Raw genomic sequence first — 12,233 nt, forward strand, 5'->3', positions numbered from 1 at the left:
CCGGGGGTTTAAGCTCTCATCCTACAGCCCAAAGTTCCCACACATTTAATTAACCAAGTGGCAGGAAGGGGCTGCCAGAGCCCCAAGTTGCCGAGGAGTCAATTACTCTAACACAGCGCAGTCAGGAAGGGCCGGTGGGCGGAGCCTCTGAAGCCATTGCACTGTCAGTTAACCTGAATGGCACCACAGGAGGTGAAGGGCCAGTGGGCTGTGTTGTTAACCCGGCAAGCAGGTGCACCCAGCACCGGGGTTGCCACAGAAGCTGGTCTGTGGGACTGGACATGCTAGGTTTGCCCACCTCCAGTGTGAATTGCGTTTGTGAGGCCTGTGCTGGCTGATTACTCCAACATGGGCTCTGGTGTGCCTGTCGCGGGAGCCAGACCCTCCTGTGACAGACCATGTATGCCCTATGGGCTCTGGTTCAAGTCCCGGCTACTCCCAACCCAGCTCCCTGCTTATGTCCTTAGAAAGCAGCATAGGATGGCTGAGTCCTGGGGCTCCTGCACCTGTGTGGGAGACCTGGAAAAGCTCCTAGCTTCCATCTGGCCAGCCCTGGTGCTTGTGGCCATCTGCGGAGTGAACCAGCAGGTGGAAGATATGTCTCTTTCTCTGTGTGTAGCAAATAAATAACTCTTTTGAAAAAGTCCAAAAACGTAGAAACTGCTTCGTCATCGCAATAGCTGCGGTTCCTACAGCTGAGCAGGCACCCCAAGCTTCAGACTGCGTCCCATATCCACCGCGCTGTCCGGGCAAGCACCCCATGTGTCCCGGCAATGCCTGTGCCGCTGACCGCTGGGTGTTGAGGTTTTGGTTCCAGGGAATTTTCAGTTTCTGTCTAGCTGACTTGAGCCTCGCGTACGCGTGTCGCTCCTAGGTGGACCCCAAGATGGAGGGGAAGGACCCCCGCGCCCCCACTCAGGAGGGAAAGGGGCAGCCTGGGACAGTGATGGCCGAGGCTGGCGGGCGAGTGGGCATCCCCGCCAGGGTGGTCCGGACGGGGTCCGCGCCGGGGGCGACGCGGGCTGGGGCGCGGGGCTCGCCCCGCCGGTCCTGCCGGCGCGTCCAGCCCGGGCCAGCCCCGCCGCCGCGGCCGCGCCCGGGAAAGCCCGGCCCGCACCCGAGCGCGGACCCCGTGCGCCGTCGCCATTGGCGGGCGCGGCTCTGCAGGGCCACCCCGCCGCCAATGGCCGCGCGGAGGCGGAGCCGCGCCCGCTGGTCCCCGGCCGCAGCTGCGAGCCGGGCGGATGCTGGCAGGCGCCGCGACCCCGCGCGTGCCCACGCTGCCGCCGGAGCGACCTGACGGCCGGCCATGCAGGAGCCCCTGCTGGGCGCCGAGGGCCTGGACTATGACACCTTCCCCGTGCAGCCGCCCGCCTCGCCGGGAGAGACGCCGAGAGGCGGGTGAGGGGTGTGGGCACCACGGGTGGGGGCTGGGGGACAGGGACCTTGGGTGGGTGGCCGCGTAGGGGTCATCTGGCTGCTTTCTTCCCGGGCGCACCCACCTGCTCGCTTGCTCGTCCTATTAATAACCTTGCAGGACCTAGTCCCCAGGGGACACTGAGGGGCAGGGGGCCTCGTCCAGGCGGGCAGCACAGATGGTGGCACTGCCCGAACCTCCTCTCGGGAGGAAAAGGCCTCAGCGTAAGTGGGTCTCCTCTCTGGAGGAAAAGACCTCAGCGCGAGTGGGTCTTGGCTGTGGCCGTGAGCTGACCCTGGGAAATTCCCAGGCGGGTGCAGGCACCTGCCTGCTCGCTGGTCCAAGCCTGCTTGGCCGCTGGCCAGGGAGGACTCAGTGCCCCATCCGTTTGTGCTCCCCCAGGGTCCTACAGAACAGAAGGGTGATTCTGGCCACGTTTGCAGCCGTGCTGGGCAACTTCAGCTTTGGCTATGCCCTGGTCTTCACATCCCCGGTCATCCCAGCCCTGGAGCGGTCCTCTGACCCTGCGCTGCACCTGACCAAGAACCAGGCATCCTGGTTTGGGGTGAGGACTGCGCTCCCAAGTGGGAGGTGGTGGGGCGGGGATGTGGAACTGTGTCCACAGGTAGAAGCCCTCCTAAGACAGCCTGGGGACCCCCCAAGGCCCTGCCCCCACACTCCCTGTTGTTAAGAGGGGTGAGGCTGATGTTGCCGCTGAAAAGAGGAAGTGAAAGCTGGTGGAGAAGGTGTGGGAAGGAGCGGGTGGAGCTGAGTGTCTGCCCCCCAGGTACCGCCCCCAGCTGCCCCTGTGGAGGGGGCGGGAGCACCTGGCATCCTGGGGAGAGAGGTCTCAGTTGGAGCGACTGGGCCCACGGACTTGCATCCACTGTTAAGTCTTGATGGTCAAGTTCATTGTCACCACAGACAACATAGCAGAGAAGAGAAAGTTGCCCAGGGGGTCAGGGATCAGCCAAGACCCCTGAGAACTCATGGATCTCCTGGGCAGGGCGTGGCCCGGGGGACCATGGCCATGCCCATCACACAGCCTGAGGCTGAGCCTGGGACCCGAGTGGGCAGAGTCAGAGACCCCTGGAGCCCCCAAATCTTAGCTGCCCACAGTATGAAAAACCCATGGCTGCACAGAATCCCTGGGGGCATGTGGCCACGCCCAGCCGCAGCACAGGGCTCTCTATGGGTGTCCCTAGCAGGTGGCCGTCCACATGTTGCTTGCACAGCTCGGGGGTGGGCAGCTCACTGCCACTCTTGGCCTGAGTCCCCCATCCCTGGGGTGGAAATTGTCTCTGACGGCAGTGGGGAACTTGGGGGCGCTGTTCAGGCCGACAGGGCCTCCATGCTGCTCCCTCCTCCACAGTCCATCTTTACCTTGGGAGCGGCGGCCGGGGGCCTCAGCGCCATGGCCCTCAACGACCTCCTGGGCCGGAAGCTGAGCATCATGTTCTCGGCCGTGCCCTCCGCAGCCGGCTACGCGTTCATGGCGGGCGCGCACGGCCTCTGGATGCTGCTGCTGGGGAGGATGCTGACCGGCTTCGCTGGCGGGCTCACCGCGGCCTGTATCCCGGTAAGGTCACGGACCCAGCACGATCCCTCCCTCAGCCGCCAGGGTGGCTGAGCACCACATGCCCAAGTGACAAGGCTTCCCAGCCTCCGTGCCTTCCAGTCTGGGCAGCTGACTTTGGGGAAGTTGTCCCAGTTTCCCAGCTTCCCCAGGCCAGGCCCTCTACTTCCTACCTTGTTGTCAGCCACAGAGGCATTGCACAAGGGGAGAAAGTCCACATTGAGCAATGGCTGAGGAAGGGAAGTCGCTGCGCTGTGCCCCACACACCCCAGGCGGGACGACGCAGGGTGCACCTGCTGGGTGTCCACCTCAGGACCCAGTGCTTCTGCCCGCTTGGCAGTTAGAGAAGCGGAGGCCGGAGGGTGGTCAGGCAGTGACCCGCAGCCCGAGGCCCACAGGGGCCGCCTCGCCCATCTTGGCCAGGTCCGGGAACCTGTGTCCCCCCCAGCGCTGGAGTGGGTGTGTCTTGCAGGTGTATGTGTCCGAGATCGCCCCACCCAGCGTCCGCGGGGCCCTGGGGGCCACACCGCAGCTCATGGCCGTGTTTGGATCCCTGTCGCTCTATGCACTTGGCAAGTACCCCCTGTGCTTCCCACTGGGTGGGGTGGGGGCACCTGGGGCCTGGATCCCACAGGGCTGGGGAAGAGACCAGGGCAGGTGGCCCTTGATGGGTACACCAGGTTGCCCAGGGCCTCCACGTGAGCAGCTGGCAGCGGGAGGCTCTGTCTGGCCCCTCACCTGCCGCCCCTCACCGCCAGGCCTCCTGCTGCCCTGGCGCTGGCTGGCCGTGGCCGGGGAGGGGCCAGTGCTGGTCATGATCCTGCTGCTCAGCTTCATGCCCAACTCGCCACGCTTCCTGCTGTCGCGGGGTCGGGATGACGAGGCGCTGCGGGCGCTGGCCTGGCTGCGGGGGGCCGCGGCTGACGTGCGCGCCGAGTTCCAGCAGATCCAAGACAACGTGCGCAAACAGGTGTGGCTGGCCCGCTGGGCGGCTCCCCGGGCCTCTCCCGGAAGGCCACGGGGTTGTGGACGTGGGGCCGAGTGGCGGCAGCAGCAGTGGCAGCCTTGTGTTTGTAGAGCAGCCGAGTGTCGTGGGCTGAGGTCCGGGACCCCCGCGTGTGCCGCCCCATCCTGATCGCGCTGCTCATGCGCTTCCTGCAGCAGTTGACCGGCATCACGCCCATCCTCGTCTACCTGCAGTCCATCTTCAGCAGCACAGCCGTCCTGCTGGTGAGGGACCCTCTGCGGGAACACCCCCTCCCCGCTGTGCTAGGGTGTCAGAGAGCACCCGGTGCTCAGCATGGGACTGCTGTGTCCAGCGGAGTGGGCCAGTGCGTAGGCATGGCCCCTGGGAGCCTGGAGCCTCAGGGCCCCCCAGGAGGACAGCACTTCCCCTCCCACCCCAGCTTCCTGCTCTGCGGGAGGCAGATAGCGGCTCCAGCATCCTGTCCCTGCTCTGCGAGCTGTGGCCCGAGATGGAAGATTAGCACAGAACGTGCGTGGGCAAGGGAGAGCTGGAGCAGCAGGCTGGGGTGGGAGGCCTTTCAGCCCTCATGCCTCCCCACAGCCCCCTGAGGACGACGCCGCCATCGTGGGTGCCGTGAGGCTCTTGTCTGTCCTCATCGCCGCCCTCACCATGGACCTGGCCGGCCGCAAAGTGCTACTGTTCGTGTCTGGTGAGCACTGCCCTTGTCTGTTGGGCCTGCTGCCCGCTCACCCCTGTCGCACCTGTGGGGTGGGGCTGAGGAGCCCAGGAGCCAAATGAGACACAGCACTCCCGGGGCTGGAGCAGAGCTGAACTGGCCAGAGCCCAGCTCTGGGGGGATTCGATCCCCGGGTCCTAGGGTTCATGTGTCCTGGCCCCTGGGGGCCGCCCATGTGTCCACAGCCACCATCATGTTTGCTGCCAATCTGACGCTGGGGCTCTATGTGCAGCTTGGCCCCAGGTCGCAGAGTGCCAACGGAACGGTGGGCCTTGAGGGCATGTTTCTGGAGGCCACGGAGCAGCCCCCAGCCACGCCCCCCAGCTACCTCACCCTCGTGCCCCTGCTGGCCACCATGGTCTTCATCATGGGTAGGTGTCACAGGGGCCTCTCAGGGGCAGGAGTTACCGTCCTGATGTGGCTGGGGGAAGGCAGGTGAGGGCCCCGGCCGTGCACGGCCTGAGCCGTCTGCCTGCTCTCCTGGGACAGGCTATGCCATGGGCTGGGGGCCCATCACCTGGCTGCTCATGTCCGAGATCCTGCCCCTGCGTGCCCGCGGCGTGGCCTCGGGGCTCTGCGTGCTGGTCAGCTGGCTCACCGCCTTCGTGCTCACCAAGTCCTTCCTGCCGCTGGTGGTGAGTGTGAAGGCCCCCTGGCCCAGGGACCCCCGCAACCCTTCCTCTCCAATCAGTGTGCAGACCACACTGCGGTCCTCAGGGCTTCAGTCCGCCTGGGCAGCTGCCCCTGCGCCAGCCCAGGTGAACCCTGCTCCCTCCCGATCAAATTCCCCTGAGGGAGAATCTCAGGGGGCAGCTCTGTGGCCAGGGCGGGTGTGAGGCCTGCTGACTCCCAGGCAGGGCGGGGTGGGGAGCCAGCTGGAGGTGCGGGGAGCCCAGGGCCTGGGCTGACCCCGTGCGCCCCACCTGCAGAACACCTTTGGCCTTCAGACGCCCTTCTTCTTCTTTGCCGCCGTGTGCCTGCTGAGCCTGGTGTTCACGGGCTGCTGCGTGCCCGAGACCAAGGGCCGTTCGCTCGAACAGATCGAGGCCTTCTTCCACACGGGCCGGAGCTCCTTCCTGCACTAGGCTGGGGACCCGCCGGGCACCGCCATCCCTGCCACTCTGCTGGCCCCGGCGGGCACGTGGGCCATGGCAGAGCACCCCAGGGACCATGCCCCGCCAGGCTGAGAACGGGCCACTGCCCGCGGAGGACGTGGTGAGGCTGTAGAGAAGAGGGCTGTGGGTGGCCCGCGGGCAGGGTGCTGGCGCTGTGTTGTGATGGCCTGGCACCATGAAGAGCCCCGGCTGTGGGTCTGGATCCACCGGGGCCCTGCAGGCTCTGCCGGAGACAGTCCCAACCTGCAGAGGCCAAGGGCGGGACCCACAGGCAGCCATGGCCTCCTCCTCAGCCCTGCCTTGGGGTGCAGGCGCTCCCCTCCATGCACAGCACTCTTCTTATTTATATTAATAAAGGACGTGGGCCTGCGGCTCGAGAGATGAAGGTGTGGGGTCTCCTCTCGCAGGGGCTCGCCCATACCCTTGCGTTAGTCCCAACCCACTCAGGGAAAGAGGGAGGCAGCCCATATGTAGGAAGCCTGCCCTGAGTCCACCTTTTAGCGCCCACCCCTGCCCCAGCCCCAGCTTGGCAAGTGGGACGGGGAACAGGCTCCATCCAATGGGACAGGCAACGCCAAGACGCGAGGGAAGGGGCCGAGCTGTGGACAAACGCCCGTCTGGCTTTATTGCTCAAAATGCAAGCTCCAGAACAGACCAGGGGCCAGATGTGGGGTGGAGCCCACTGGTGAGCACTCACCCCAGTGGGAGACAGGGTCCTGTGCTCTGCCACAGGCTTAGCGGGAACCTGGGGCTGGCAGACTGCCCACATTGGCCCGGGACTCAGTGACTGCCTGGGTACCCTGAGGGCCCTTTCCTGTGTGGGTCTGACCCCGTGGTCTGCCCATCCTTCACACACACAGTGGGCAGTCAAGCGCCTGAGCTGGCCAGGAACGAGCCGCCTAAGGCGTTTAGCCTGGGCACAAGTGAGCAGACAGGCAGCTTGGCCCCGGCCCCTCTGGGAGGTAGCACACACATGGGAGGTAGCCGGATCCTGTTCACTGCACACCTGCACACGCATGTGCGTGTACACACACACACACTCACACACACAGCCCTTGGAGGCCAGCGCCGGCCCAAACAAGAGAGCCGCCCGGGCCCTGAAGGCACATGTCCTACCAAGCTATCACACAGCAGCTACCTGCTGCTCCAGCACCCAGCTGGGTCACGTCCTGTGGAGGGTGGCTGCCATCTGCCCCCCCACCGCAGTGGGGCCGAAGGCAGGGGCACCGGCTCTCCCACTCCCCTGCAGACCATCCCTGGAGCAGGGACACAGTTCTCCAAGGAGTGCTCAAAGGTGGAGGCCTCCGGGGGCAAGGGCCGGGGATGCCTGAGGTGGTCAGGTTCATCCCAGCCTGGGGGGGAAGGGGACAACTTCACAAGCCTGGAGGAGCTTGTTGTACCACAGTGTTAGCACCAAGGCCCAATGCAGGTTGGAAACTGGGGGGTCCTGGAAGGGTGACCTGAGGTGCAGGGTCCCGGGGAGAGGGAGTGTCCTCCAGCTTGCTGCCCTGTCACTGCCAAGGCTGTGGTCCCAGGCATGGGAGGGGGCAAGTGGCAGCCAGGGCCACAGCCGCTGAGGACCGCGTGAGCAGCAGATGGGCTCAGGATGTGCTGTTCTGGAGACAGGCGGACAAGGCGGGCCAGGGCCCTCCCTGCTCACCAGCACCCTGAGCCTGGGCCAGGGGGATGGCCCAGCATTTCAGGGGAAGCCGTTCCCCAGCCTGGGGCCCATGGCCACCTACTGCCCACTGCCAGGGCTTCGCTCAGTTCACTAAAGCCCCACACAGGAGTAGGGGTGGGGGAGACCCTGCAGGAGCCTTGGGCAGTCAAATGACAGCTCTCCAAGACTAGCAAGTGAGGGGTCCCCAGGTGCCACATCACAGTTCACCCTCCAGGGTCTCGGCCAGCCTCTCCTCGTCCGCCTGCTGCTTCTGCTGCTGGATCCGGGCATAGGAGATGGCATCGCCCCTGGGAATCCAAGAGCTGGGTCACACAGGCCCCAGGCGCACAGCCCTGCCGCCGCCACCCGGCCTCCTGGTTTCCACAGGCAGGCTGCTCTGCTGGAGGACAAAGGCCCGCCCTGTGCCCTGAGCATGGCCCAGGATGCCTGGCCACTGGGCTCTGCAGGAAGGAGTGGAAACCACCGCAGTATCCAGTGCAGACCCTGCTACGGGCTGCGCTGGGCCAAGACCGGGCCAAGCAGGGGGTGCCTTGTGTCTGCTCCTCACTGCTCAACACCCTGGGGTCCCAGTCGAGTCATGTAGTGAGCAGTAGGACAGAAGGGGCTGCGGGGGAGGGGGCAAGGGAGCAGGCCCTGTGCCCCTCCCCTGAAGGGATACAGGAGACTCACTTCCGGCCCAGGGCCGCGAGCCCGTAGAGCACGCCCGTGGCGAAGGCGATGGCATTGCCCAGCAGAGTGGTCAGTGTCAGGCTCATGATGATGGGGACGACGGCCATCCTGGGGGTAGACGGAGAGCCGGGGCTGCTCCACTGCTCCCTGGGTCCCCCACCCCCCATCGCTTTCTGAAAGAACCAGGTGGTAGGCAAGCCCCCTAGAAGCCGGCAGGGACACGGGCTCAGGAACGGGCCGGCAAGGCTCTGGCCCCTGTTGGGACAGCACCAAGGCCATCAACAGGCGTTTAAGGGCCCATGAGATAATGACCATTCCTTGGGACACATGAATGCCCCAGATCACCAGCTCCTGGCAGTCCTGGCTGCCCTACTTCCTGTCCAGCTCCTTGCTGATGTGCCTGGGGAGCGGCAGAGGATGGCTCAAGTCTTTGGGCTCCTACACCCACGTGGGAAACCTGGGTAGACTTCCAGGTTCCTGGCTTCAGCTTGGTCCAGCGCTAGCTGTCTCAGGCATTTGGGGAGTGAGCCAGTGACTAGAAGATACGCTCCTCTCCCTCTTTCTCCCTTCTCTTTGAAACTCTGCACCAGCCGGTTACCAGGGCACCTGCCCAGTCCCACTCCTCCCCAGGCCACTGCCCAACAAGCCCAGGCCCTGCCTCACGCCGCCTGGCCTCGCCTCACCCGCAATAGAAAACCGCTCTCTGCCAGGAGCGCAGGCGCTCCACGCGCTCAGACACCGCGGTCGCAAACTCCACGAACTGGCAGCAGAAGGGCGCCTCGCACAGCAGCAGGACGAAGGCATTCATGCTGGAGCAGGAGGGAGGGAAGGGGGCCTGCTGGTGACCCCAGGACCAGGGCTGCTGGGGATGCTGGCCTCTCGCCCTCCCTCCTCCAGAGCCTAGCGCTGCCCCAGCAACCCCCAGAGGGAAGAGCCCCGGCTTGCTTCCCTGCCCCGTTTGGGGAGGGAGAAGCCCCCACACCCATGCAGCCGGCAGCAGCTTCGTCCACAGGGAACGCCACATGGCTCTGCAGACTGCCGCCACCGCCATGACCACCAGGCAGGCTGCCCCCACTCGGGGATGGAGAGCCAGCCCAGTGGGTGCCCCTGGCACCTAAGGCTGACCACCCGTATGCCCCACAGGTGAGCCCCCCAAGAAACCCTTGGGTCAGTGCCATGTTAAGGGGAAGTCTCCAGCTCGCCCCGATGGGCAGCATGATGGCTACTGACTGGGCCCCCATGATGCGCCAGGTCCTGTGCTTGCCCCCGCCTGCAAGTCCAGTGCTGCCACCCCTTCTCCCACCCACAGCTGGGACCACAGTGAGCCCAGGGAAGCCCACGGCCTCCTCCTGGGGGCCCCAGCACCTCCAGAGTCCTGGGAGCTCCCCCAGGACAAGCACCCCCAGTGGGCATGGTGTTAGCCCACTGGACGAAGGGTTTGTGGCCTACGAGACATCTCAGTGGTTGGGAGCCCTCCTGGGAGGGGTTGCCCAGGGGCCACAGGGTGAGGGAGGGGCCTAGCATGGCACCCAGGGCGGGCCCAGGGGCTTACATCATCCACACGCCAGCCGCGATGTTGAGAGGATGGATGGTGATGCAGTTAAACAGGCCGGAGATGGCACAAGCTGGAAGGCAAGAGACAGGCAGGCCTTGGCCCAGAGCCTGGGGCTGGCCAGGGAGACCTGGGCAAGCTCAGCGCAGTCCCCCCATGGCACCAACACGGGCCAGGTCATTGCTGCCCAGTGGCCTGCACCAGACCCCCACGCTTCCCCACTGTGCCCAGAGGCCCACACTGACACGGGCCAGGACAAGCTCAGGCAGCCGGCCACATGGTTTGTCCCCGGCAGGATGATGGCCAGGCTGTGGCTGCTGCTTGGGGAGGCCAAGCAGGTGAAGCCCCCCTTCTCTCTGCTCTGGCCCGGGGCAGGGGAGCTGAGCTTCTGGGTGCTCGCAGGGTGCAGAGCTGGGCTTCTGGGTGCTCGCAGGGAATCCTCTAACCCTTAGGGTGAGTGGTTCCTCTCTCAGATCCGGGCTGCGCTGAATGACTGTTGCAGCTCTGGTGGGCACAGCAGCCGAGGCCCTTGGGCACACACTGTCTTTCTGGACCCATCCTATGTCCTCTACATGACCTGCCCAAGCCCTCCAGCTCAGCCCAGCCACCACCAAGACACTAAGCTCCATCCCCTCCTATGCCAGAAGTGGTCTTCTCCGAGGTTCCAATGCAGAGCCTCATACTTCACCCCCGTACCCAGCTCTGTCTTGCCCCCTCCTCCACCCACAGGCATCAGGCTGTTACGGAGAGCCCAGGCCGGGGCGGGGCAGTGGACACGGCCTTTTCCACCAGCCACCAGCTCATTAAAGTTGCAGAAGCCGCTCCACACCGGATCCCTTCCCTCGGAGCTGGAATCCAGCTGTTTTCCATTCTCCCATGTCACCCTACACAGGAAAGGTGCCCCAGCTGCGGCAGGCCCACAAGGCCTCCTGAGACACAGGACCCCAGATGTCCTTCCCTTGGCATCCTTGGGCAGCAAGGTTCCCAGGGCGCCCAAAGACGGTCATGGCTCCTGCCTGCTCGCCAGGTGAGCCGGGTCTCGGCTGCCTGGGGCCAGCTCTTCCTGCTGCGGTCAGCGCCTACCCGAGCTCACCGTCCTCCAACGCCAGCCCGTTATGGGGTGGATGCACAGTCCCTCGGCCCCCTGGGCGTCCTGCTCCCCAGTGACTTCTGTCATTCCCTCAGCACCGCCCACCGAGGGGACCCACGGGGCTGGCTGCGAACCCACGGGCGTCTCCCTCAAAGCCTGAAGTGCACTTGCCCCGAACAGCAGAGATGGGGACCTCGTATGATAGAGGTGGTGATGGGGGACAGCATGTCAGCCAGGGCAACATCCCTAGGCATCCCCTGCCTGAATGTCCACCCCTGACTCAACTGGAGAGACCACGAGCCACAGTGGGTGTGGGCACGTGAGGAAAGCCGACAGGGCCTGCCCTGCCCAGGCCCGTAGGCCCCTCCCTGTGTGCCAGGCTCCCCCTGATGCAGTCCTATGGGCATCCCCGACCAGACCTGGTCAAAGTGGGGGACGGAAAGGCAGGAGACAGAGGTCAGCTCCACCATGCTCATTTCCCCAGCGCACCTGCTGCCTGCTTTGTGCCTGTTCTGGGCTGGTGCTATGAGGGCCACCCACTGCCTGCTGCCCACCTGCCCACTCTCCTGGACCCCCAGGCCTAGTGGCATCCAGGAGTGTTGTGAAGGCAGACAGGGGCCAAGCAGAGGCAGCTGGACGGTGAGGGTGGGTGGCCGGCTGTCCCAGCTTTCAGCACACTGCCCCGCCCCACTTCCAGCGCCTGTTCTCTGCACGCACACACCTCCCAGCCTTGCATCCCGGTGACGCTGACCCCAGCAGCGCTGCAGGAAAAGCTCGGACAGGCCCGGGGCAGCAGACATGTCCGGGGAAGGGACCTGGCCCGCCGCAGGCCCAAACCTGGTCACCACGGCCACCCCAGGGCGCCGGCTCCCCAGGGCCCCCACCCCTCCCCAGGCAGGCGCTCTGCAGACCCCCTGAGCCCTCGCGGGGGGCTACTCACACACGGCCCCCAGCACCCCGGACAGGCGACACAGCCAGCGGTACCACCACGTCACGCCCTCCTCCTGAGCGGCCGGCGCCGCGCCCGCGGCCGCCCCTCCGGAACCGTTCATCGCTGCCCCCAGCAGCCCGCGACCCTCACTCACAAAGGGCTCGCAGCCCGGCCGCCGGGGCTGGCGCGCTGCCTTGTGGGACAGCCGGCTCATTAGCATAGGGGCGGGGCTCGCAGGCCGCAGGTGCGCCCGAGGGCTCGGCGCCGATTAGCATAGAGGGCGGGGCTTGGCAGGTGCGCGACGAGGACGTGGCTCTGATTAGCATAAGGGGCGGTGCTTGCAGGGCCACGCAGCTCCGTGACGTAGAGACCTGCCAGGTCGGAGCCTGGGCCCGGCCAGCACAGGGCAGAGGTGCGCCAGCCTCGGGGCCAGCCGGTGTCCACCTTCCTGTCCTCCTGGGTAGAAGGCCTCGCTCAGGTCAGGGTGCAGCCAGTCCCA

General features: G+C 65.7%; 2 protein-coding genes across 7 annotated transcripts; one reads left to right on the forward strand and one right to left on the reverse strand.

Annotated features, from left to right (window-relative positions):
- Positions 1–1,226: 1,226 nt before the first annotated feature.
- On the forward strand, positions 1,227–6,190 carry SLC2A6 (solute carrier family 2 member 6). Of its 5 annotated transcripts, none has more exons than XM_040963364.1 (10): positions 1,227–1,401; positions 1,820–1,982; positions 2,205–2,996; positions 3,466–3,565; positions 3,752–3,963; positions 4,071–4,223; positions 4,561–4,669; positions 4,882–5,067; positions 5,186–5,331; positions 5,626–6,190. In XM_040963364.1, exons 1-10 carry the CDS (start codon positions 1,310–1,312, stop codon positions 5,779–5,781), a joined length of 2,109 nt encoding a protein of 702 aa, XP_040819298.1. In that variant the 5' UTR covers positions 1,227–1,309; the 3' UTR covers positions 5,782–6,190. The 5 variants fall into 5 exon arrangements, with proteins under 5 accessions (XP_040819298.1, XP_040819299.1, XP_040819302.1 ...); XM_040963366.1 differs by having other exon boundaries at positions 1,232–1,401; positions 2,790–2,996; XM_040963369.1 differs by lacking the exon at positions 4,882–5,067 and having other exon boundaries at positions 1,229–1,401; positions 2,790–2,996.
- Positions 6,191–7,506: 1,316 nt separating this feature from the next.
- CACFD1 (calcium channel flower domain containing 1) lies at positions 7,507–12,146 on the reverse strand. 2 transcript variants are annotated; one of them, XM_040963396.1, is made up of 5 exons: positions 11,744–12,146; positions 9,714–9,786; positions 8,845–8,970; positions 8,162–8,269; positions 7,507–7,779 (listed from the first exon to the last, which is right to left on the reverse strand). In XM_040963396.1, the coding sequence occupies exons 1-5, from the start codon at positions 11,952–11,954 to the stop codon at positions 7,689–7,691; spliced, it is 609 nt and encodes a 202-aa protein (XP_040819330.1). In that variant the 5' UTR covers positions 11,955–12,146; the 3' UTR covers positions 7,507–7,688. The 2 variants fall into 2 exon arrangements, with proteins under 2 accessions (XP_040819330.1, XP_040819331.1); XM_040963397.1 differs by lacking the exon at positions 8,845–8,970.
- Between the last annotated feature and the right edge of the window lie 87 nt (positions 12,147–12,233).

This window comes from Ochotona curzoniae, unplaced genomic scaffold (assembly GCF_017591425.1).
Source record: "Ochotona curzoniae isolate NIBS_2020 unplaced genomic scaffold, NIBS_Ocur_1.0 scaffold_3208, whole genome shotgun sequence".
Classification (NCBI taxonomy): Eukaryota; Metazoa; Chordata; class Mammalia; order Lagomorpha; family Ochotonidae; genus Ochotona; species Ochotona curzoniae.

What these genes read in the sequence shown, in the direction of transcription:
- SLC2A6 (XM_040963364.1), top strand. Translation starts at nt 1,310, where the DNA reads ATGCAGGAGCCCCTGCTGGGCGCCGAGGGCCTGGACTATGACACCTTC. An exon ending in CACCATGGTCTTCATCATGG is followed by an intron (nt 5,068 to 5,185) that starts GTAGGTGTCACA and finishes CTCCTGGGACAG; the next exon opens with GCTATGCCATGGGCTGGGGG. An exon ending in AGTCCTTCCTGCCGCTGGTG is followed by an intron (nt 5,332 to 5,625) that starts GTGAGTGTGAAG and finishes CCCCACCTGCAG; the next exon opens with AACACCTTTGGCCTTCAGAC.
- CACFD1 (XM_040963396.1), bottom strand. Translation starts at nt 11,954, where the DNA reads ATGCTAATGAGCCGGCTGTCCCACAAGGCAGCGCGCCAGCCCCGGCGG. An exon ending in CGGGGTGCTGGGGGCCGTGT is followed by an intron (nt 9,787 to 11,743) that starts GTGAGTAGCCCC and finishes CTTGCCTTCCAG; the next exon opens with CTTGTGCCATCTCCGGCCTG. An exon ending in AGAGCGGTTTTCTATTGCGG is followed by an intron (nt 8,270 to 8,844) that starts GTGAGGCGAGGC and finishes GTCTACCCCCAG; the next exon opens with GATGGCCGTCGTCCCCATCA.